Here is a 22,750-nt window from a genome sequence, read left to right as displayed (position 1 = left end):
GCGGGGGCGGGGCCGGGCGCGGGGCAGGCGGGGCGCCGGGCGCTCGCTCGCGGTGGAGCAGGAGCCGCCGCCATTTTGGTTTCGCTGCCTCGGCTCGGAGCGAGGGCCGAAGCGGCGGCCGGTCGGTCCGGGTCCCGCCCTGGCCCCGTCCGCGCGGGCGGCCGGGAAGATGCGGCGCGGAGGAGCCCGTCCTCGGCCCCGGCCGCGTTGTCGCTGACACGGTGAGGAGCGGGCGGGCGGGCGAGCGAGCGGGCGGCGGGCGGGGACTGGGACCGCCTCAGGCCCGGAGCCCGGGGGGAGGGGAGCCCGGCCGGGGAGCCGCCGCGGGGGCCGCCCCGCCCCGCACCGGCGCCGAGGCGCGCCCTGCCCCGCATCCCCGCCGCGCCGCCCCGGGCCCCGCTGGCGGGCGCGGGGCATCCCCGGCGGCGGGGCTCGCCGGGGCGGCGGCGGGGGATCCCCGGCGGCGGCGGGCGGGCGCGGGAGGCGGGGGGGAGGCCCCGGCGGGGCCCGCGCCCGGAGCGGAGCCGGGGACCCCGCAGGGCCCTTGCGTGAGGCGGGGCGGGGGATCCCTGACAGCCGGGCCCGCGCCGGGAGGGGGCGGGGGATCCCTGACAGCCGGGCCCGCGCCGGGGAGGGAGGCGGGGGATCCCCGCCGGCGGGGCCCGGGGGGGGGGGGGGGGTCCCGCTGACAGGAGCGGTGCCCGCCCGGGGGCCGTGTGCCGGCGGGACGCCCGCAGCCGGGCCCGGGCCCTGCGGGGGTGGAGGGAGGCTGACAGCCGCGCTCATGCGTTGTGTCGGGCCCGCGGCGGGGGGGCGGGATATCACCTGACAGCGGGCGGCGGCGGGGGGCGCGGGTGTCCCGGCCCCGGGGAGCCCCCGCCGCGCCGGGGCCCGCGTCGCCTCCCGGGAAGTTTCCTGGGGGGGGGGGGGTCCCCGAAACTTTAATTTTGCCGTCGGGCGGGAAGAGCGGGGTCCCTCCCCCGGGAGCGGTGGGCAGGGGCCCGCCGTGCCGCGCTGAGGGAGGCGGGGGTCTCCCTGGCAGGTTATCTTTTTTCCCCCCCCCCCCCAGCTTCTTGGGATATTGGCTAGTTTAAGTCAGTGGCTTGTAGACTTTTCTGCTTGCAATCCTCCTCCCCAAACTCACACTTCTGAAATTTTGCTTTTATGGGAATTTTTAATCCCATTTTAGTTTTATGATTGGTAATTTGGGATTTGATGGTTGAGTCTCACGTACCTTAGCCTTACCCACCTCTCAGATCAGAAGCCAAAATGTGTTGCTGTCCTTTTCTTTCTATTAGATAGTCTCCTGACTTTCTAACTTCTCTTTTTCACCCTTGGTTTGTGGTTCCTTCGCCCTGTTAATTACCTAGCAGAGAACGAGAAAGGACTTGGAGTGTGGGTTTCCATCAGATGGCCTCAGGACACACATTCGCTCTCCTGGTAGTTGTGTGTTGTAAGGGAAACTTGAGATACTGGGTTCTTACGCTTTCCAGTCTTGTTAGGAGAGGTCTGGGGAGCAGGGACTGCGGGATGGATGCGTGGTAAAGATCCGTGACTTCACCTTCATACGTTTAAATATACCTAGTTTTCATTTGCAGGAGCAGCGTACCTTTTTTGCATCTTTCGTTGTTTATTTTGATTGTTTTCCTTGCATTGGTGTGGCTTGCCACCTGCAATGTTTTCCAAGAATGTGGGAGTTTGCGGGTTTTTTGGGGTGAATCCTGAAAGGCTTGTGTTGCACGTGGTCATCCTTGAGGACCTTGAGACCAGCCCTGGTGCTTCTGCCTCTGGGTGAACGGGGAAGTTCTAGCAGCTGGTTGAACATATGGGTAGAGATAAGCTCTAAAATCATCATCTGTCTGCCTACTTGAGTTCTTAAGAAGCATTCTTACTTGAAAAAGAAAGCTTCAGTAGCTTTTCCAAACTGTATAAGACAGATTTTTTTATTATTATTTTTTTTTACTTTGAGGGGGTCTAGGTATATCTTGGTTTTAAAGACAAAATTATCACAACTTCTTTTGGGACTTTAGTTACATTTGATTCCTACAGGCAGTTAGCAGTCATCTAAAAAGCACTTAGTTTTGAGTGATAATGAACAGTAAAATAATTTGAGTCATAATTTACAAAAAGGAGCAGGAGTTTTCAGTTGTTTTCAGAAGTTTAAACTGTCTTGAGGATACGAAAAACACGTTAAACACTTGGTGCAAGAGACAGGCTTATTGATATAAATTATATAATGCAGTTGTCACAAGAGAAAAATGGGAATAGCACATACAGTTACTGAATCACAGTTATTTTTAAATACGTATTGTTGTGAAATTGATTGTTGACTTTAAAAAAAAAAAAATTTAATTTGTGCTGCCATTGGCAAGAGGTTGACTTTTGCCATTGTGGACACATTTCTTCCACTCCAGTGAGGTCATGTGTTTCATCTCACAGCTTTGAAAAAGAAAAAAAAAAAAAAAATCTGATATGCAGATCTAATGTGATTATTCCGTGAAAGCAAAATCTGTATTTGTTCCTCATTTTCTGTATCACGGCATTACCTGTTGCGCAGCACGGCTCATATGGTGTGTGTGGCCATCCCAGCACGGGGGTATTTTTGGCATAGCCAAAGGCATTGTCTGCACGTTATGTCAGGATTTAAAGGTGAAATACTGGTTTACTATGCCCCTTGCGTTATCTTTTACTAGGTGGGTATAAATAACAGTGGGTTTTTTTCAGACAAATCCACTGAAAGGCATTAGACATAGAGACACACCTCAGGAAGTTCCTGAATCACAAATGTAGAGGCTGGGAGAACATTTCAGTGGAATTACCACAGCGTACATACGTTGGGGTTTTTTATACTTTTCCCTAGGCGATCGGTATTGGCCGATGTTGGGACTAACAGCATAAGGCTAAATGAGCCTTTGGTCTGATCAAATACGGGTTTTGTTATGCAGTGTTTAGCAATTCCATGTGAATTTGCATATGAGTAGTGAAACAACAAAATTATCAGGCAAGTCAAAATTCAACCTCGTGTTTCCAGGCTTTTCAGTTAAGGTGATATCAGAAAAAGTAAGGTTAAGATATCAGAAGAAACATTCTATCTGCTTACAAAGTTTTCTTCTCGCTGAAGCACGCTCGGAAAGTGTCATCGTGTCTGCCCTCCGCGTTTCTTCCTACAAAATAAGTGCGCTGCTACCCTTTGCTCTCCCAGCGCGTGGCCCGTACCGTCTTTGCCACCAACACTTCTGTAGAATATTCTCCTTGGCGAGACCGGTACTCTGTTATTTTATGGCTGTCAAAAACACGTCTAACAGATTCTATTTGTAAAATATTGTATTTGTCACCTCATGTAACACAAACAGTAACTTTATTTCTGACAAGTGTCTCCATCTCTAAACATTTAAAAAATACTCGCATAGGTAATCCAAGGTCCTTGAATTTCTATTTCAGTGACCTCCAGTGGTCCGTGTTGCTGCTCAGGATATGTGATGTGGAGAAATGCAGTGGGGTTTTTATGACGCGTTTTACTCTCTTTTTGAGAAAGAACTGCTGAGTGTAGTAGCTGTCTTCCATAGCAGAAGAAATAAGACAAGGAATAGGAAAAGGGATTGTGGGAGGCTAGAGAGTTACTGGTAATATTCTGGGATTTCAGACACTCAGCTGAATTTTTTTAATGTCCCCTGGAGCTGAAGCAATGGCAAGAACCAAAAGAGAAATACTCACCTTCCAAATATAAAATCACAATATGTTTTCGTCGACAAAAGCAGCAGCAGAAATAAAGATGACTTAGTAAATTGGACAGAGGGAAAAAAACTCATTTAATATTGCTAAGAGGGCAGGGGGGAAACGTATCTAGGAGCTGACAGCAGAAGTCAACCCTTGGTTGTATTTTTTTTTTTCTGGAAAAGCAGGGGATCAGAAGAACAGAAATGTTAGCAGATGATGGGCAAAAAGGGCTTTGGATGTATGTCAACAGGGGAATAAGAACAAATAATAGGTATGAAAGCTGTGTACGGCATTAGAAAAAGCATGGATGAACACCATTTGTTTCTAAGTAGCACATGTTAAAACGGGTGTTAAAATGCTTCCTAGTTCATCTTTTTGGGGAATGAACGGTTACAGGAGGGATTTGAGATCTGCAGAACCTACTGGATGAGAGACTGGAAGTTTGATGTGTTTTGCTTCTTAGGGAGCTGGTTAGGCCATGTCTTGATCATAATTTGTAAGGCTGTGTAGAGATTTGATACTAGATGGTTCTTAATCTAGCAAAATTTACGTTAGCCTAAGATCCCATGCGTAAAAGTTGTTGTAAAATGTGGATTAGGTCTTGAAATAGAGTCCTCAGGGAAATGGCAGTCTCTTTCAGCAAAAGACGTCTTTAAATACAAAATGTTGATGTTGCTGTGGAAAGACCTGCTGTGGGTCTGCAAAATGGGAACAGTGGGATAGGAAATGCTGAGCAGAGCATTTGGCCTGGTGTAGAAAGCCGTGCTGCTGGATCGTAGCGGTACTTTCTAGTCTTGGAAGTTATGAAGCAGTGTGGTTAACTGACAGTGCGCAAGCTTAGAAAATACTTAATTGTGGGCATGGGCAATCAGGCTCCACTGCTTTAATTTCCCGTGACTCTTACTGGGCGCACCAGATGGATAGAGTGCTTTTCTTGTAAAGGTTCTTGTAGTGGAAACATGCAAAGATCTCTCTCGGGGATCAGCATCATCGAAGCGGGTACTTTGCAAGTCCGCAGTCCATTTTTCTTACCTGAAGAAGCCTACAGTATAATTAAAAACAAGACTTGCAAATTAACAGAAGAAACGTGGAAAGCGAAGACACAAGATATGTACCTTATATGACACGGGTAAATATGGTAGTTTTAGGTCTTGAAAGTACCGAATCATTGGACTTTTCAGGGTAAATTCATGCAAGCTTTTACAGCTGCCTCCAAACGATGGGTGTTGTCATTTGGCGGCTCATTTGGATTGACATCCGCAAGGAGATTTTAAGGCACAATCTGCAAGAAGAATGGTGCAGATCCCGTAGACCGGTGCAGATCCCGTAGACCGGTGCAGATCCCGTAGACCGGTGCAGGCAGGGCATGTGAAGTGTGAAGGTAGCACAGAGAAAGCAGCGGTGTTACTTAAAAAAAGGGGAAGAAAGAAAAAAAGAGCACATATAATAGTTGTCAGTGGTGAAAGAGAAAGCACTAAGGAGTGGGAACAAGTGAAGACCCAAGGTACAGTTATGCACACCTTGAAGACAACGATGGGAAGCTTGAACTTGATGAGGTAGGGAAGAAAAAGCATTCTTGGGATTCAAAGAGATGAGATCTAATCAGTTCACGGTTATAAAAATGATCAAACTGGCAGACACATTTTCTGTGAATTAGAGTGGGGTAATTGGAGAGTCAGGGAGAAGATTACAGTGATCGAGGCAAAATGATGATTAGGTCCAGGATTAGCATTTTTGTTGTCTATGTAGAGAGGAGTTAATGGATAAATAAAATGACCCGCTACGTGTTTATGAAAGCCATCAATTTTGTGACTTTGTTTCTAGGATAGTGACTGGTTCTGTGTTATCGCAGAACAAGGTTTTATTTAGCACAGTTCTTTAATTCTCCATGTGCACTTTGTCTTGGTCTTGCAGTTCCTAAGGCCAGTGTATGAGTGTAATTACTTACTGAAAGTCTTGCTATTAAGTAAATATGGAGCCCAATACGGCAGTATAGATGGTGCCGTTTCAATTTAATTTGGTTTCAGGTTTATAAGCTTATTATTAATTAATTTTAATTGTAAGAAAATGACTGAAGTGTTGTAGCTGTTCTGGACCATAGTCACTAGAGAAGGAAACGTTTGTGTGAACGTAGACTTGAGAGTTGCATGATGGCCTGTAGGATTCTGTCTCAAACTTGAATAATAAAAACTCATGCATTAGCTTAGAATTATTTTAGTGCTGGCCAGTTTTCCTTTGTGCATCGGCATGTAGGAAAAAGCCCATTTTCGGTGACGTGGTGTAGCCCTAACGGACTGAACACTGGGCCTTGAACTAGGACCTGTCACGGACTTTCTTTCTAGCCCCCTGTGTCACACTGCTCTACCCATTTTTTCTAGTTGTAAAATGGAGATTTTTGTCTAATTACCTCTGGTCTTCTGAGTAATAATACCGGTTTTGATTTTTCAGGATGTTCTTAGTTGAAAAGTCATAGCTGCAGATAGAAATCCCTTTCAATAATGTGCACGGAACGTGTGAAAGTAAGTTTGTTTTCTCTGAGAAGGCAGCCAGCGAAGCCTAGCTCTCTGATGATTTGCATTTTGTGTTCTCAGCCGCATTTCTTCTGTCCCCCCTAATCCTGGCATCTGACTTCCAACCTGTGTCCACTCCAGTTGCCGTAGTGCTCTCCCAGTATCGCCTTTCACATTCCTTATCCTTCCCCCTTTTTGTACCGCGCTTGTGTTTACTGAGCCACCTCGGAATACCACCTCCTCACTGCTGGTTTTCTAATTACTGTCTGGACAAGAGGCATATGGCTTTGGGACCTGCCGTGTGCTGATGGGCTCGAGCATGCATGTGCTGACCTGCCAGGAGGCCAAATGTCATCGGTAATTGCTGAGCTCATTGAAACCTTTTTGAAACCATTGAAACTCATTTTGAAGTCACTGAAACCGTTGAAATCTTTTCACGGCATTCCTTACAATTTAGCCTTAATAACTGTATAGTAGATAATAACAGAAAACCATGCTGGGTTAGTTCCTGCGATGCTCTTTTCAGGACGTTGTTATTTCTTTCAGACCTGCTTCTGCCATATTTCATTTTCAGAAATGATTAAGATATTTAAATGATTAAGATATTGAAATGCCTTCTGCTTAGAATGCCCCTAAAACAAATACGTCCCCACCTGCATTGTTCTGTGTTGGCTCCTGGAACTTGAGAAAGGAGAACTTCTCTCCCATGCTGCTGTTAAGGCTCGGTAGGGTTTGATCTGGAGCGGTTTGGTGTGCCATACCCATGGGGCAGATGGCCATGTGGACGATGTGTGGCCAGAGCAGTGTCAAAAAGACCTGATCCTTTCTCAGGACGCTACAAGGATTGTGTATGTCCTTGTGGCTGTCCCATTTCACCAGGAGTTCCAGTTCATTCTATGCACAGAGTCTTTTTGAGGGTTGCTGATTTTCAGGTCCCTGCTTCTGTAAACACTACTTGTGTCCTTTCTCTTTCTGTGTGTCCAGAGGAGGGCAACGAAGTTGGGGCAGGGTCTGGAGCACAAGGCTGGGGAGGAGCAGCTGGGGGGGCTCAGCCTGGAGAGGAGGAGGCTGAGGGGAGCCCTCATCGCTCTCTGCAACGGCCTGAAAGGAGGCTGGAGCCGGGGGGGTCGGTCTCTTCTCCCCAGTAACGAGTGATAGGACGAGAGGGAACGGCCTCAAGCTGCGCCAGGGCAGGGTTGGGTTGGGTATTAGGGAAAATTCCTTCCCGGAAAGGGCTGTCAGGCCCTGGCCCAGGCTGCCCAGGGCAGGGGTTGAGTCTCCACCCCTGGAGGTATTTAAAGAACGGATAGATGTGGTGCTCGAGGACATGGTTTAGTGGTGGCCTCGGCAGCGCTGGGTTAACGGTTGGACTCGATGACCTTAAGGGTCTTTTCCAACCTTAACGATTCCATGATTCTCTTCCATCATACTCCAAATATCTGATTAAATATCATATTGAAATGCATATTTTTAGCTTCTCCTTTGTAATGTGTGATTTGTCCTCCTTGGTAGTTACCGATACACCACATTTGTATCTTCTGCAGATTCTTTCTGTGATTATTTTTGTTTCCATAGGTAAAAATACAATGGGGTACAGCGATTTTGGTTGTTCTTTGGCAGTGGGGGAAACAGCAGCTTATGGCTCTGTGGTGGTCTGCGTGCGAGCACGGGAGGCCGTGCCGGACGCTGTGCCAGTAGTCTGCCAGCCAGGGACTGGAAACCCGTGCATTAGCAAGTTGATTCGAATCAACTTTTGCTTTAGTTCTTAAGGCAGTTAAGATGACGAAGTTCCCTCTAATATCTTATGAAAAATAGGTTAATTATATCTACATGACGGCGTCTCTGATTGTAGAAGCATGGACTTTTCTGGTCCCATGCTCCAGGAAGTACAAATTAGTGTGCGAACGTATTTGGTGGGGTGGTTTGATGGTTTGGATTGGTTTTGGGTTTTTTTTTCTGTTCTTCCATCCTGCTTCCTGAATTGTGGAAGTCCTCAACTAAAAGGCGGATTTTGTGGCCTGTTTGGAAACCAATGCATATTTGGGTTAAGCTCAATGTTCCTTGTGGCTCAGATGATTAAAATCTGATTGTCTCCGGATTTTGGATGCTTTATGATAGGTTTCATTAGCTGCATCGTTGCTTAGATGCAACTATTTCAGTGGGTCCAGACTAAGAGTGGCAGTACTAGGAGTAGCTGGGCTCTGCTTTTAAATAAGAAAAGTTATTTTGATGATCAATATTAAAAGCCTTAACCATCATTTGAAGTGTCCTGTGGATGAACTGGAAATTATATTATTATAATAGTCGCATACTTTTGATTTTCACCTGTCGTCTAAAAGTGGTTTTACAGATAAATTGTATTTTCATAGTAGGTTACAGGAAGGGCTGGTGTTTTGAAACATCAGCTGCGTAATTGTGCTTGTCTGAGATACGATTGTTTGCTTTCTAATTGTTTGTAATATTCATTTCTGCTAGAAAATGGAAGTTTACTTCTGTCTTTCTTTTCCTTCTTCAGGGTAAAAGATGCTGGCTGCCAGTAGTAGAACAGATCTTCTGTGGAACATATCTCTCTAAATCTTCCCTAAAATTACCCGAAGGCATATATTCCGCCTGTGATGGACCCTCGGAATACTGCTATGTTAGGCTTGGGTTCTGATTCTGAAGGGTTTTCTGGGAAAAGCCCCTCTGTAGTAAACATTGGCACGTTGGTGGGAAAAGGAGAAGTAGAGCTAGAAAGCTGCACCAAGGAAGAAGACGACGGTAAGAAGAAGAATCGGGAGGGGAACGGTACCGAGAATGGGAAGAATGAGGCTCTGACTGATGCACAGCAACAGTTTTCAGTGAAAGAAACAAACTTTTCCGAGGGAAACTTGAAACTGAAGATTGGTCTTCAAGCAAAGCGAACGAAAAAGCCTCCCAAGAACCTTGAGAATTATGTGTGCCGGCCTGCTATAAAAACCAGCATCAAGCAACCGAGAAGGGCACCGAAGAGTGGGAAGATGACAGATGAGAAGAACGAGCACTGTCCTTCAAAACAAGTGAGTCGTGTGTTTATGGAATGTTTTGCCAGTCATGGTAAATTTAAACTGTATTGAGAAGTTTCTGGCATCTCTGCCCGATCATGTTCTACTAACTGTTTTTCCATGTAACCTCTGATATTGAAGATTCTGAAGTTAGAAATGGTTTGCTTTAATTTCCATCGACAGGAAAAAAAGCTTTTGCTCTTTCACAGCTTGCCAACGCTGGTGTTTTAACAGTAGTGAAAGATAATTCCCATGTTAACTTGAAGCGAACATCAGAGGTAAATTTCTGAACAGTAATAGCGTAATTTTTAGTCTCTTGTGTAGAAGAAAGCGGGGGGTCCTGTCTCTATTTAAATGGGGCTGAGTATTTGCTGTGCTTGTCTCTAGTCTTTGGATTGATATATTTTTTCTTACCTGTTAGAACCGTTGTTGTTGCTGTGTGTCTTCACTGACACTCTGCGATGGACGTATCAAGCAGCATCTGAAAAGTAAAAAATACTTTTCCAGATACGTTAGAAAACAGCCCGATGATAAACCGCGTATAAATGCAGTGGCTTGAGAGATGTGCCAGGTATTTTCCGAATGTAAGGAGATAGCCCTGCCTTGAGGATGTCTTGCTTTTATGATCTGCATGATGTAACAAGTAAGAGCAGCAATAAGATAGGGAAAATAGGATAAATGGCAAGAATTATAAATGTAGCTGCGTAGATGCTACATTTTAGAAGTGTTTTGTTACAGTATGCTCTTTTTTTCCAATATACATAAAAGTTTTGCTGGCTAATAGAACGTTAGAATATACCCTCCGTAAGCTGTCTCCTTTTAGTACCTGCCTGCAGGTGTAAAGCTGAAGTTTTCCCCTGCGCTCCCATTTTTCTTGCACCTAGCTGTGTTTCCTTATGAGCGCACATTTCTCTCTCCCGGTTTCCTCGCGTGTTCCTTAGGAAGCCTTGTTCAACTTTGCAACGCCAGGCAGTTCAGCAAGGGAATGCAAGTCCCTGGAAGTTAGAGCCCTTCCGTCGGATGGGTTGTCTGGTCACGGGGCTCCTGTTTCAAAGGTTCCCAAGGCTGAAGGTTTTTCATTTCTCTAGCCTGTGTCCGATCCGTAAGGCTACCTGCATAAATCTGTCCTGGCATATCTCGTAAGGTAGAGCCTATCCAAAGGGAAGGAAAATTCCTTTATCTTGTACTGAGACGATGTCTGTCTGCCATACCCAAACCTTTTCCTTTCCCCTGGCCTACCCAGACTTAATTTTTCCTTGAGGAAGAGGATCTTCAAAGAGAAATCATAAAATATGCCCCGACAGAAAAAGTGTGCTGTTTGTTGCGGGTCACGACTAAAGTTACTTTTTCCAGACTCTACCATGCAACCGCATTGGGTTTTTTCCCTCCATTACAACCAGAAAGGCGTTTCTCAGCAGCCTATCGAACAAGAAATTCTCAAGTCGTACGTTACGTAACTTCAAACTTTGGCTATGGCCTTTATTTTATATTCTTCCATTTCAGAACAAGCTTATTATTTCTAATGCTGTCTTTAACTTCATCCTGAAGAAATTTGAAAGAGTAGATCACAATTTGTCATTATACTGATGACTTTCTTTTTTTCTTCTTTTTTTTTTTTTCTCTTTTTTTAACAAGACTATATTGCGATGAGTTGAGTACTGGGCCGATCTGGAATATCCAGTCATTGATCTCTCTCGATGTCCGCACTGAGATGGTGCTTGCAACTGAAAATCTCTTACTGGCAAAGAGAGCCATTAAGTATGGAAACTTTCCCATTGCATCAAGAGATCGTGCCCTGGGAATTTTTACTGGGGAGAATAATTAATATTTAAACTCGGATGGTGACAGCATGGATTCTTCATCCTTGACATCTTTGTTTATATACTAGGTTTTTCTTCAAGACGTCCATCATATTTCCAATGGAAATTAGAAAGTTGGGGAACAAATATTACCGATATTATTAAATATTATGGCTATTATATATGATATCATTGATACCATATCACTTTGCAATTCCAGCTGTTCTAAGCGGAGTTACTCCTGCTCCTTGGCTGGTGAACAACCTAAACGCATAGTGTAGAGAAGCGCAGTTCTGTTGCATTAAATTCGCATTACTTAAAATAGTTTCAAATCCCTGACTAATGATGATTCACTTTAGATACTCTGCTTGCTCGCTCTCAAATTGTGCTGAAATGGTTTTCAAGTCGTTTAACTCTGTATGTTCCCTGCTGCCGTTCTGGCATTGTTAGAAATGATGGTTTACAGCATCCTACTGATTTCTAGCAAGTGCGATTAAGTTTGTCTTTCTAGAGAGAAATGGTGAACACGGTTTAAAACCATTGCGTGTTCTGAATTTGATACCTGAGGGATTCTTTTTTCTTACTGCAATGAAATAAAGCAAGTTTTAGCACTGCAGATTAGACTTCAGAAAATGAAAGCGATCCCTTAATCTTTCCTTTTGATGGGGGGGGGGGAAGAGAATATATGACCAATTCGGAGCAAGGTGTGGCAATCCTTAGAGCTGTGAAACTGAACTCTCCGTACTTTTAAAGGAGGAATAAAGAATTTGAATGGAAATTTAGGACTTGCAGTATACTCAGTTAACCACTAAGACACAAAGAGAAGTAGTGAATATCTTCTCCTGGGAATATCAGTGTGAAAATTGAAATAGGTGGGAGTGTGAAGTATTTTCCTACTATGACAGCTATGCCGCTTTCTCAAGCTTACTGCGGAAAGGACTCTTAAAACTTGGGCAGTGCCCTCAGTTATGGTAGTATCTCTGTTCTGAAAGATGAGTGGGTTAGGTGACGTGGGTAAATTGTATGTTTACAATCTGTCCTCCAGAAATGTGTAGACAAAAAAGCTAATAGTCTTCTGAAGAGAGAATCATAGAACAGAAAGGAGAGGCCTAGACATGGCTGAGATTCCCAGGTGTGAAGAGAAACAAAATTAGAAGTTACGGTAATAGCAAAACGGTATTCAATTTGCTTTTTGACACTGAATGTGAAACTTGGGTTTCATTCTTTCAGAAAAGCGTCCTGTGACAGATGGACATTGCTGTATGGCTAGCGTACCTTTGCTAAGCCTGAAAACCCGAGCCTTCGACGTAAATACAGATTTTCCTTCTGGTAGTTTTGGCACGGGAGGTGTGTGAATGGTTTCCCTATGCACACGAGGTAAATGTAGCCAGTGACACAGCAAAGTTGCCTTACCAAAGTTTTAGAAAATAGGAAGGCAAGAAGTGATCAGAACAGCCTGTCGTAATTCTAAAATAGTCATGGTAAAACAGTGAAGCGAGTTGGAACACGCGCTTTTGCTCCATCTCCTTACTTCTTTGTAAAACTGCTGAGTGCAGTGTTCTGTAGTTCTTTCTATTGCCCTTGGTTATGAGGAAAGCTCTACAGGAAAGTTTGCTGATGAAATCACAGCCACTAACTGAAAATTTTCAAGCGAAGAAGTAGCAAAGCTAAAGAAGCATTTTGTTTTCTTTTTGAGTAGCTAAAGAATATTTTCTGCAGGGTCTGGGACATAAGTTTTTGTCTTTGACTACTTATATAATTTGTTTTTTTTCCCGGTAGTTAGATAAAACTTGCTTTTAGAACGGACTAAAAAGTCTTGGTGGTGAAAAATAAACAGCAAGAACGCTTTCACCCATTATTTGGGGAATTTGTGTAGAATATATCGATGCCACAACTACACAAGCCATTTCTGTGAATCTTCAGAATGCTTATTTGAATTATAGCCCGTGCGTTGGCCAGAAGTACAACAGCTAAATAAAGCGTGTGTGTGTACATCTAAAAATCCTTATTGCTTGTTGGTAGTTCTCAAGAGAATTAACAAACAAAATTTTCATTAACTATCTGTTTTCTTCTAACATTTTTGGCTTTTGGAAGCTGAGACTATCTTGTGTTTCCTAATTTGGTTCTAGTGTGAGAAGTGTGAATTTTACACCAGACTTGGTAGGAGGGATCCTTGTTCCTGTGAAAGGTGATCTACGCTTCAGCTTTTTGCAAATAAATGCCAATGATAATAACAGTAAATAATAATCGAGTAATAATAAACCCTGAAATCATGCTGTAGTGTAACAATGAATGCCTTTTTTAGAAGTAAAGCCAATTTTTTGCTGTTGGTGCCTGTGATGATTCTGGAATGACTGATTATAACCTGTTAATAGTTTATATCAAAATAACCTGGAATTTTTATTCTTCAAATTGACGATGCAAGTCTAGAAACTGTACATCCACATAAGAGATTTAAAATTTTAAATTCAGCTCAGTGCAAAATTAACAATAATACCAATTTTATGAAAACTTACATGTTTTATGTAATTGCTTTGGGCGGTTCTTTTGTTGGATAGAGTTTTGAGCCAGACAGCTGTAGTTAAAGATTGCACGGGAATAAATATTTTCATTTTTAAAGCACAAAATGATTTTTAATGTAATGCCATCTAGACCTTTTTAACGGCTTTGCACCTAGAGTAAGCCTACCATCGGACAGCCAGAGTAACGTGGAACAGGTCTAGAACTCTTGACTGAAAACGCTTGTAATCCAAGAGAAACTGTTTTAGGCTTTTATGCGGCACCGTCAACTTGCATTGCAACATAAAGGCATCGGTGAAGACGCTTGAAGTACGTGCTTGTTTGCAGGCACGCAGGGTGAGTGAGGTGGGTGAAACACCTACGAGACGGTTAGGGGGGTTTTGTGAGTGATTTGTTCGTAGTCCTCACAAAACTCTGCATTAAAATCTGACCCTACGCTCCCTCTGTGCCTTTGTTGAAGTCAGTGAAGTAGGGCGCTCTGCTCCATGGAACCGCAAAAGTGAAACGCTGAATGCCCTGCACGTAAGGCCAGCTTCCAGCAGCAGGAGCAAAATGACAACAAGAGACTGGACGGGCGTTTGTAGAGCCGCGTGTGAGCGTGGCCGTGCCGGCCGTTGAAGCTTCGCAGTGCTGGACTCACTGAAAGCACTCTGTAACGTGTTTTGGACTTCAGCGCTCTCCTTCCCATCTGATGGAGCGAACGTTTGCGCAATAGACGTTACTTCAGGAAAGCGAGGCACCTTTTTTTGTCTCCGGTGCAGCAGGACCTATCATGGCTGCTCCCCGCCTCCCGGCTGTGTGTTTTGTGAGTATGAGGGTGGCTAAGTTGGGGGGAAGTTCCTGAAATGTGACGCTCCGGCATAATTTACATGAGATTGCAGCTGCCACAGAAAAGCTGGGCTAAGTGCCAAACTATTCTCCACAGACCACAGGCTCTTTTACACCACAGCTTTAAAACCAGTAACCGATACGACTGGTGGGTCTTGTGCTACTACTGCAGCAGGTTTGGAGACATCCGACCCCAACCGATGCTCGTGGCCACCCTCCCCCAAAAGGAGAACTTTGATCGGTGACATATCACTGCTCTTGAGAAATCTTGGTTACTTTCTGGAAGCACATTTGGGCCGGTAGGGCAGTGATCGTAACAGCTAGGGAAATTTAGCTTCTGGTACGTCGAGGATTTTAGTGTGGACCTAGTAGAGAAACGGGCCGTGATCAGGGCTAGTCTGAGACATACGGGGTGCTCTGTTCGCACTGGCTTTTAGATAACTTCCCTAAAAACACTTGCAGTTGGTGTGTACCCCCACTCACGCTGTGACTGGTGCTGGTGGAGTTGTACCGATGCTGGCGCAAGCTGAGAGATTTCCTTGATTTCCTCAGTATATGAGCAGTGTATTCAAATTCTTTTCTTCCGTTGTTGCCCTCCATACAGAAAATGTCCTTGTTATTCCTGAAGTTCACGGCCGTGCGCTACTTAAGTTTAATTTTTATCATCTGTTTACGATAGTCTTATTCTTCCTGTATGACACTCCTCAGCGATAGCAATACTTTAACAGACAACAGACTTTTACATAGCATTCACTTTAGCAGAAAATTTGAATTTTGTAATAATACAGAATTGCAAGAAGGAACTCTGACTCTATGCTTCTTGGGGTTGTTGTTTTTAATGGTTTTGCAGCTACTGCAGCAGCCGGATTAGTGCAACCTTCTCTGAGGAAGGTTAGGTATTTTGATCAAGGTGTCTCTATTAACTGTTATCAGATGAAGTTTTTTTCCTTGAGAAAAACCACACCACCACCACCACCCCCAAAAATAAACTGTTTCTGTTAATCATACTGGTTATTAAGTGGCTTTATGGAAGAAAAAGAAAATAATTTCCCATAAAAAATTTTTGTTTTTAAAAATGCTGAAAAAATTACAAACTTTTTTTGACTTCTTGTCTATCAACTCAACAGAAGTTTCTTGTTTCGTTTTTCATGTTCCTTGAAATCATTTTCAGTGTGCTTGGAAAATTCACTCACCCTAGATGAGAAAGAAACTTTCCAGGGCGAATGCCTTCAGCTTTCAAAGAATCTTTGTCTGATGCTAAAGTCATGTTGGCCAAATCCTGGCATCTTATTTAGATCAAAGCTTCGCTTTGGAAGGGTTTTCTTATTTATTTATTTTATTTCAATATCTAATAAAACTCCCAAGCTCTCTGAGGATAGGAGAAGGTGTAGCGTGACAAGAGGCATTCGATACCCAGAAAGGGTGGAGTATTACAGCAGAAGCTAGCTAGTGGGGTAGCAGACTGTGCCGGAGAGCGAGAAGAAGGGAGGAAGAGAGTGTATACACAGGCGGCGTAACAGACACGGGAAGGAAGAGTTGAATTCCCAGCTCAGTGTTTAGGTGAATTTTTCAAATGTGTCCTAAGTCCCCTGAACAAAGAAGATTTAAAATGTAGTTCCAAAGTTCTTTTCAAACTTTAAGACCGTAGAAAAGAGGATGTAACTCTATGAAGGCAGTCGCTCGGGTCGATCAGAAAGACCGCTTTGATACTATTTAGTTAAGATCTCTAGCACGCTCATGCAACCCAGGTAAGTCCAAGCGTGTCGGCTGAAGTGGTTCGATGCCATGTTTGGAGTCGTGTCGTGTGCCGTGCTGACTCAGTAGTTTCCGTGTAAGTGCCAGGCCTGTATGTGAGCAGAAAGAAACACGCCTCTTGCTCCATCCCGGCAGGAAGGCAGCGGCCTAGGATTTGGAGTGCCTGTTCACGCGCGGCAGCGGCTCTGACAGGTCAGGCAGCAACTACCCGAGCCACTACCTCCCATCTCGAGGAAACTGTCAGACTGAATCCAGCTTGCAGTCTTCTGTTTGTCATGCTGGTGTAGCTTACTGAACAAATACTTTGCTCATGATCAGCGCCAAAGTTTGCCGTTTATCAAATGATTTCAAAGGAATCCAGGCTATATCGTTCTTCAGCATGATTAGATATTGGCCAGCCATGAACAAAGTGATCAATCTAATGCTGGCTGTAATCAAGTACAGTAAGTACCATGCAATTGTCTTATTGATTTTTTATTGCCGAGGGATGAATAGGTGTGGCATTGATGCCTTTCGCTCTTTATTTGATGTTTGAGATAGTAGATCCCAGCAGGTTTTCAAATTGTGTGTATATGTAATTATCTCATAAGGGATCAGTCTTCCGTTCTTAGCCCCTGCTTGGAGTGAATGGATCCCATGCGTTTCAGAGATGTACTGGGTGCTGCATGTAACGAAGAACGTCCTTCCAAAATAAAAGATTAATTTATTGAGATGTTCCTAATAGGATTTCTCGAGGTAATGGGTATTGCAATGTTTTGGTTTGGTTTTTTTTAACCTTTACAGAATAAATTTCAAATTTGGTTAGGTCAGAACAGAAAGTAACTTTGCAAGTTTCATTTACTCCATGCGTGGGGGGGGGGGGGGGGTCCTCACCCCATACAAACAACAGAATAATTTGACTTCTTTTAGTACTATCAGCAGTCTGCTGTGAGGGAAACGTGTTACGGGAGCGGCTGGGGGTATCGTGGGAGAAGACTGAGAAACAGTGACAGAGCCGTGCATCGGCAGGTTTGCACAACGCCTGCCTGTGCAGTGCTCAGCTGCTTCTCAGTAGCATGTGAGGTCTTCAGGTGCTATCACACTATAAACAGTTAGCCCAGTACATTATCGTTCATGTGTTTTTTTGATAAACATTAACAGTATTTTTGGAGACTGTTTGTAATTGGGGGCAGATTAAATGGTTTGCAGTTGAGGACTGGGAGTGAGTTTGGCTTTCCTTAACATCAGAAAAGCCTCAAGATGTCCACTGAAATATATTTGCTTTAAAATTAACAGGATCATGAAGCGTGTGTTTATCTAGTTGCCCTGTTATCAAAAGCAGGTGTTAATCATCTCAACATAAAAAGATACTGTGAGAGAGTCTTTGTGCTCTGTTCCTAAAGATTATTTTTTTATTAACTTCCAGGACCCTTCAAAGTCGTACAAGAAAGCTGGAGAAGTTGCAACAGTTGAATTACATGTGGAAGAAGGTATACAAGTAGAAACAAATCCTTTATCTAAGAAAGTTACCCCCTTGCACTCTGAAATGACAGATTATATAAAGTCATCTCCTCCGACTCTTATCAGTAGCCATAATTCTGACTTAAAGGATAGAACACAAATTAACGGAGCAACAACTGTAACAGAAAAATTGGCTCAGCTTATTGCAACTTGTCCTCCTTCAAAGTCTTCCAAAACAAAGCAGAAGAAGCCTGGAAATGGAATTGCATCTGGTTTGGTTAAAGACTCTGGGAAGAAGCTACCAGGAACCATAACCGCAAGTGGGTTAGTTAATAAAGATTTAGTAAAGAAATTGCCAGGATCTGGTATTGCTGTTGGATTGGTTAACAAGGACTCAGGGAAGAAGCCATTAGGGATTGGTAGTGCAGCCATATTGGTTAACAAGGACTCTGGGAAGAAGCCACAAGGGATTGGCCCATTAATTGGATTGGTTAACAAGGACTCTGGAAAGAGGCCACCAGGCATCAGCACTCCGACTGGGTTGGTTAACAATAACTCTGGAAAGAAACAGCCAGTGACCAGCTCTGCAGTTGGATTAATCAGCAAAGATGTTGGGAGGAAACTTCCAGGTATCGGCACTCCAGCTGGCTTGACTAATAAGGAGTCTGTCAAGAAGCCAGTAGGGATTGGCACTCCGGCGGGATTGATTAACAAGGATGCTGGGAAGAAGTTTTTGGGAGTAAATAGTCCTCCAGGATTGGTTAACAAGGATTCTGGGAGGAAGATGCCAGGGAGCGGCAATACGACAGTTCTGAGTAACAAAGACTCTGGAAGGAAGACACCAGGGACTGGCAGCCCAGTGGGACCGGTTAACAAGGACTCTGGGAGGAAGATGCCAGGAATTAGCAGTCCGGTGGGACTGGTTAGCAAGGACTCTGGGAAGAAGCCAACAGGAATCAGCAGTCCGGTTGGCTTGGTTAACAAGGACTCCGGAACTCTGAAAGCAGACTCTCTTATGCCTGCCTCGGAGCCCTTTAAGCTTCCTTGCAATTCAAACCTCAGTAGCCTTGAAAGCCATGAGACTACAGATTTACTGAAGGAAAATACTACTAGCAAAACATTTGAGAAGCATATTATGAGACAGAATAAAGAAAGTATCTTGGAAAAATTTTCAATTCGGAAAGAAATTGCTGATGTAGGCAAAGAGATGTTTAATGAAGGAATCTGCGTTCCACAGGATGGTTACTCAACCAGTGAAAAAGGGATTTATGAAACATCTAAGCATGAAAAACAGCCTCCGGTATATTGCACTTCACCAGACTTCAGAACAGGAGGTGCTTCCGACGTATCGACAGCAAAGTCCCCGTTCAGTGCAGTAGGAGAGGGAAATCTCCCATCGCCTTCACCCACAGTGTCTGTTACCACCTTAAACAGGAGCCTCTCAACAACATCGTCACAGTTAGCATCGAACTCGTTGCACTTAAGTTCCACAGCAGATCTCTTAGAAGGTATTTCAGATCAGATTGGCAAAACTCAGTTTTCTTCTGATAGTACACTTCTGAATATAAACAGAGCGTTGAACCATACTCTGAGCACTGATTTTAAAGGTGCCGATAAAGATTTAAATGATTCAAAAGCTAGTTATGTAGAAACTTCAAGAACTAGTCCTTCTACAGGGAAAAAGCCTATTTTGGCAGCTGAAACAAGCATTCACGCTACTGTCACCCCCTCAGTAGTTAGTTTTACGAGCTTGTTTAGTAGCAAGCAGTTCCTAAAGATTGGTGCAATAGCTGCATCGGATAAATCCTGCCAAGGGGCAAAAAATCTGAGCGCTACTCAGCAATCAAAACCTTTAAAGAAAAGAAAAGGAAGGAAACCACGATGGACTAAAGTGGTGTCAAGAAACACATGTCGACCTCCGAAGGGTCTGGAACTAGAAAGGTCAGAGCTTTTTAAAAACATTTCGTACAGTGCACTATCAAGTGGTAATTTGGAGCAGGCCAAATTCTTGAAAAACATAGGATCGTCTTCATTTGTGGAGCATGAATTTGTCAAACATCAGTTGCCAAAACTGAATGAAGCTAACGGACAGCCTCTTGCCCTGTTAGCCGAGACTGACAAGCAAACTCAAAAGTTCTACAGCGCTCACAAACAACCCTCTAGCTTGTGTATGTCAGATGACTTCTTACCTGACATGTATAAACCCAAAAGAGGAAGACCTAAATCCAAGGAGATGCCAGAGCTCGAAGGTCCCCCCAAAAGAACTCTGAAGATCCCAGCATCAAAAGTCTTCTCAGTGCAGTCAAAAGAAGAGCAAGAACCTCCCATTTTGCAGCCTGAAGTGGAAATTCCCTCCCTAAAACAGAGCTTATCAGGACAACCTTTTCCTAAAAAGAGAGGGAGGCCTAAGAGGCAGATCAGGTCATCAATCAAAATGAAGCCACCTATTCTTTCTGTGGCCCCTTTTGTTGGAACAGATAACTCGAGCAAGATAGAGTCTGAAAACGATCAACATCGAAGTGGGGACTTTTTTGAGAGAAAGGACCAGCTCCGAGGGCCAGAAGAAGTCCAAAAACCCAATATTTGTAGCATGACTGATTTGGAAGTAGACTCAGACAGAAAAGTTGCCAAGAGAAATAATGGACAGTTAATGAAAACAATTATTCGAAAAATAAATAAAATGAAAACTCTGAAGCGAAAGAAACTTTTGAATCAGATTCTGTCTAGTACAGTGGAACCAAATAACAAAGGGAAAGTGCAATCTAAACTCCACAATACAGTGTCAACTCTTGCTGCCACATTTGGTTCAAAATTAGGCCAGCAAATAAACGTCAGCAAGAAAGGAACAATTTATATAGGAAAAAGGAGAGGAAGGAAACCTAAAGCTGTCCTGAATGGTATTTTAACTAGCAGTTCTGCCAGTTTGACAGTTCTTGAGAAGTCTGCTCAACAAGCTCCTGGGACGTCACTAGGACAAGTACTGCCCCATTTGCTGCCTTCGACAGCTAATAATTCCGAGATTCTTCCGTCTCCGGTTTGCTCCCAGTCGTCTGCAGTGAGCGGGGGACAGAGCCCTGTCAGCAGCGATGCGGGATTTATTGAGCCCAGCTCGGTGCCGTATTTACACATACACTCCAGACAAGGAAGTGTTGTTCAGACGCTTGCGATGAAAAAAGCTGCTAAGGGAAGGAGGAGATTATCTCCACCTACGTTGTTGCCAAACTCTCCTTCTCACTTGAGCGAGCTGACATCGCTGAAAGAAGCCACTCCTTCCCCCGTAAGCGAGTCTCACAGCGATGAGACGATTCCCAGCGACAGTGGGATAGGAACAGATAATAACAGTACTTCAGATCGAGCGGAGAAGTTCTGTGGGCAGAAGAAGAAAAGGCATTCGTTTGACCATGTTTCCCTTATTCCACCCGAAACTTCTACCGTTTTAAGTAATCTAAAAGAAAAGCATAAACACAAATGTAAGCGCCGCAGTCACGATTACCTTAGTTACGACAAAATGAAGAGACAGAAGCGAAAAAGGAAAAAGAAGTATCCTCAGCTTCGAGGTAGGCAGGACCCAGATTTCCTCGCCGAGTTAGAAGAATTAATAAGTCGATTAAGTGAAATTAGAATAACCCACAGAAGTCACCATTTTATACCCCGAGATTTACTGCCTACCATTTTTAGGATAAATTTCAATAGTTTCTATACCCATCCTACCTTTCCTTTAGATCCTTTGCACTACATTAGAAAACCCGATTTAAAGAAGAAGAGAGGCAGGCCTCCAAAAATGCGGGAGGCTATGGCAGAAATGCCCTTTATGCATAGTCTCAGCTTTCCTCTCTCCAGTACCGGGTTCTATCCCTCCTACGGCATGCCTTATTCTCCGTCTCCCCTCGCCGCCGCTCCCATAGGCTTAGGTTATTACGGAAGGTACCCTCCAACTCTTTATCCTCCTCCACCTTCTCCTTCTTTCACCACCCCCCTGCCACCACCTTCCTACATGCATACAGGCCATTTGCTTCTCAATCCCACCAAATACCACAAGAAGAAGCATAAACTTTTACGCCAGGAGGCTTTCCTCACGACAAGTAGGACTCCGCTCTTGTCCATGAGCACGTACCCCAGTGTTCCACCTGAAATGGCTTACGGCTGGATGCTCGAACACAAGCATAGACATCGCCATAAACACAGAGAACATCGTTCTTCTGAACAGCCGCAGGTTTCCATGGACACTATAACGGCTAATAGCTCTTCTAGAACAGTTCTGGAGTCCTTGAAGCGCTACAGATTTGGGAAGGAGGCTGTTGGCGAGAGGTACAAACATAAAGAGAAACACAGATGTCACATGTCTTGTCCCCACCTGTCACCTTCAAAGGGTTTGCTAAGCAGAGACGAACAGTGGGTCAGGAGGGAGCCTTCGGAGTCCAATTCGTTGGCGCTGGGGCTGCAGACACCGCTACAGATAGACTGTTCAGAAAACTCCCCGGGTCTGTCCCTGGGGGGATTTACTCCCAGCTCTGAGCCAGCCAGCAACGATGAACACACAAATCTTTTCACAAGTGCAATAGGCAGCTGCAGAGTCACAAACTCTACCAGCACCAACGGACGTAAAAAATTAACTGACAGCCCTGGACTCTTCAGTGCACAAGACAACTCGCTCAATCGCCCTCTCAGAAAGGAACCGTTGCCTTCTATCGAAAAGGCGCTACAGCCGCTGTCAGGTAAGGGAGCTCTAATCGCGCGTACGAGTCTTGCTGTTTTATCTTGTACCAAACATGCGCTAGAGAAGGAGGGCAAGTATAGCTTTGGCTTCGTAGGAATCTTGCGGTGTTGAATTTCAGTCCCACTCTTCCTTTCGCCCTTGGGTGTCTCCGTTCTGTTAAAGCGCTGTTCCCTGCAGCGTTGGGTACAGACCAACATGGTGTCTCCTCCAGAGCTGCTTGTGGGATTCTGTAAGTACCTCTTCCCACCAGATTTTTCTTGCTTTGTTACAGCAGTATATAAAGTTATGCTAAGGATGCTTTCTCATGAAAAGGTCTTTTTCCTTACACTTTTAACTTTCTGGAGAATCGAGTTCAAATTTCTCGTGATTTTTGATACTTTAAGAGCCATGTTTCTGTTTTGAAGTTTGGTTGATTGGATTTAGACTAGCTGTTGGTACTAC

The 22,750-nt window shown here is 44.4% G+C and overlaps 1 protein-coding gene across 16 annotated transcripts in view; it reads left to right on the top strand.

The window, feature by feature from the left end:
* Positions 1–15: 15 nt before the first annotated feature.
* ASH1L (ASH1 like histone lysine methyltransferase) overlaps positions 16–22,750 on the top strand; it is a 65,224-nt gene continuing 42,489 nt past the window's right edge. For 4 of the 16 annotated variants that reach the window (XM_087772586.1, XM_087772584.1, XM_087772599.1 and 1 more), the window contains exons 1-3: positions 16–221; positions 8,743–9,265; positions 17,558–22,307. In XM_087772586.1, coding sequence (XP_087628712.1) covers positions 8,843–9,265; positions 17,558–22,307 — 5,173 coding nt within the window. In that variant the 5' untranslated portion in view covers positions 16–221; positions 8,743–8,842. Of the gene's footprint in view, positions 222–8,742; positions 9,266–9,671; positions 9,894–10,885; positions 11,009–12,279; positions 12,427–13,178; positions 13,238–13,701; positions 13,915–14,029; positions 14,375–16,287; positions 16,596–16,623; positions 16,888–17,557; positions 22,308–22,750 lie in introns of those variants that run through there. The other 12 variants (XM_087772598.1, XM_087772590.1, XM_087772588.1 and 9 more) reach the window with 12 other exon arrangements.

The sequence above is a fragment of the Nipponia nippon genome, unplaced genomic scaffold, assembly GCF_047370975.1.
Source record: "Nipponia nippon isolate SJK-2023a ecotype South Korea unplaced genomic scaffold, ASM4737097v1 scaffold_36, whole genome shotgun sequence".
NCBI classification, from domain to species: Eukaryota; Metazoa; Chordata; class Aves; order Pelecaniformes; family Threskiornithidae; genus Nipponia; species Nipponia nippon.
This window is presented reverse-complemented; position numbering and strand designations above follow the sequence as displayed.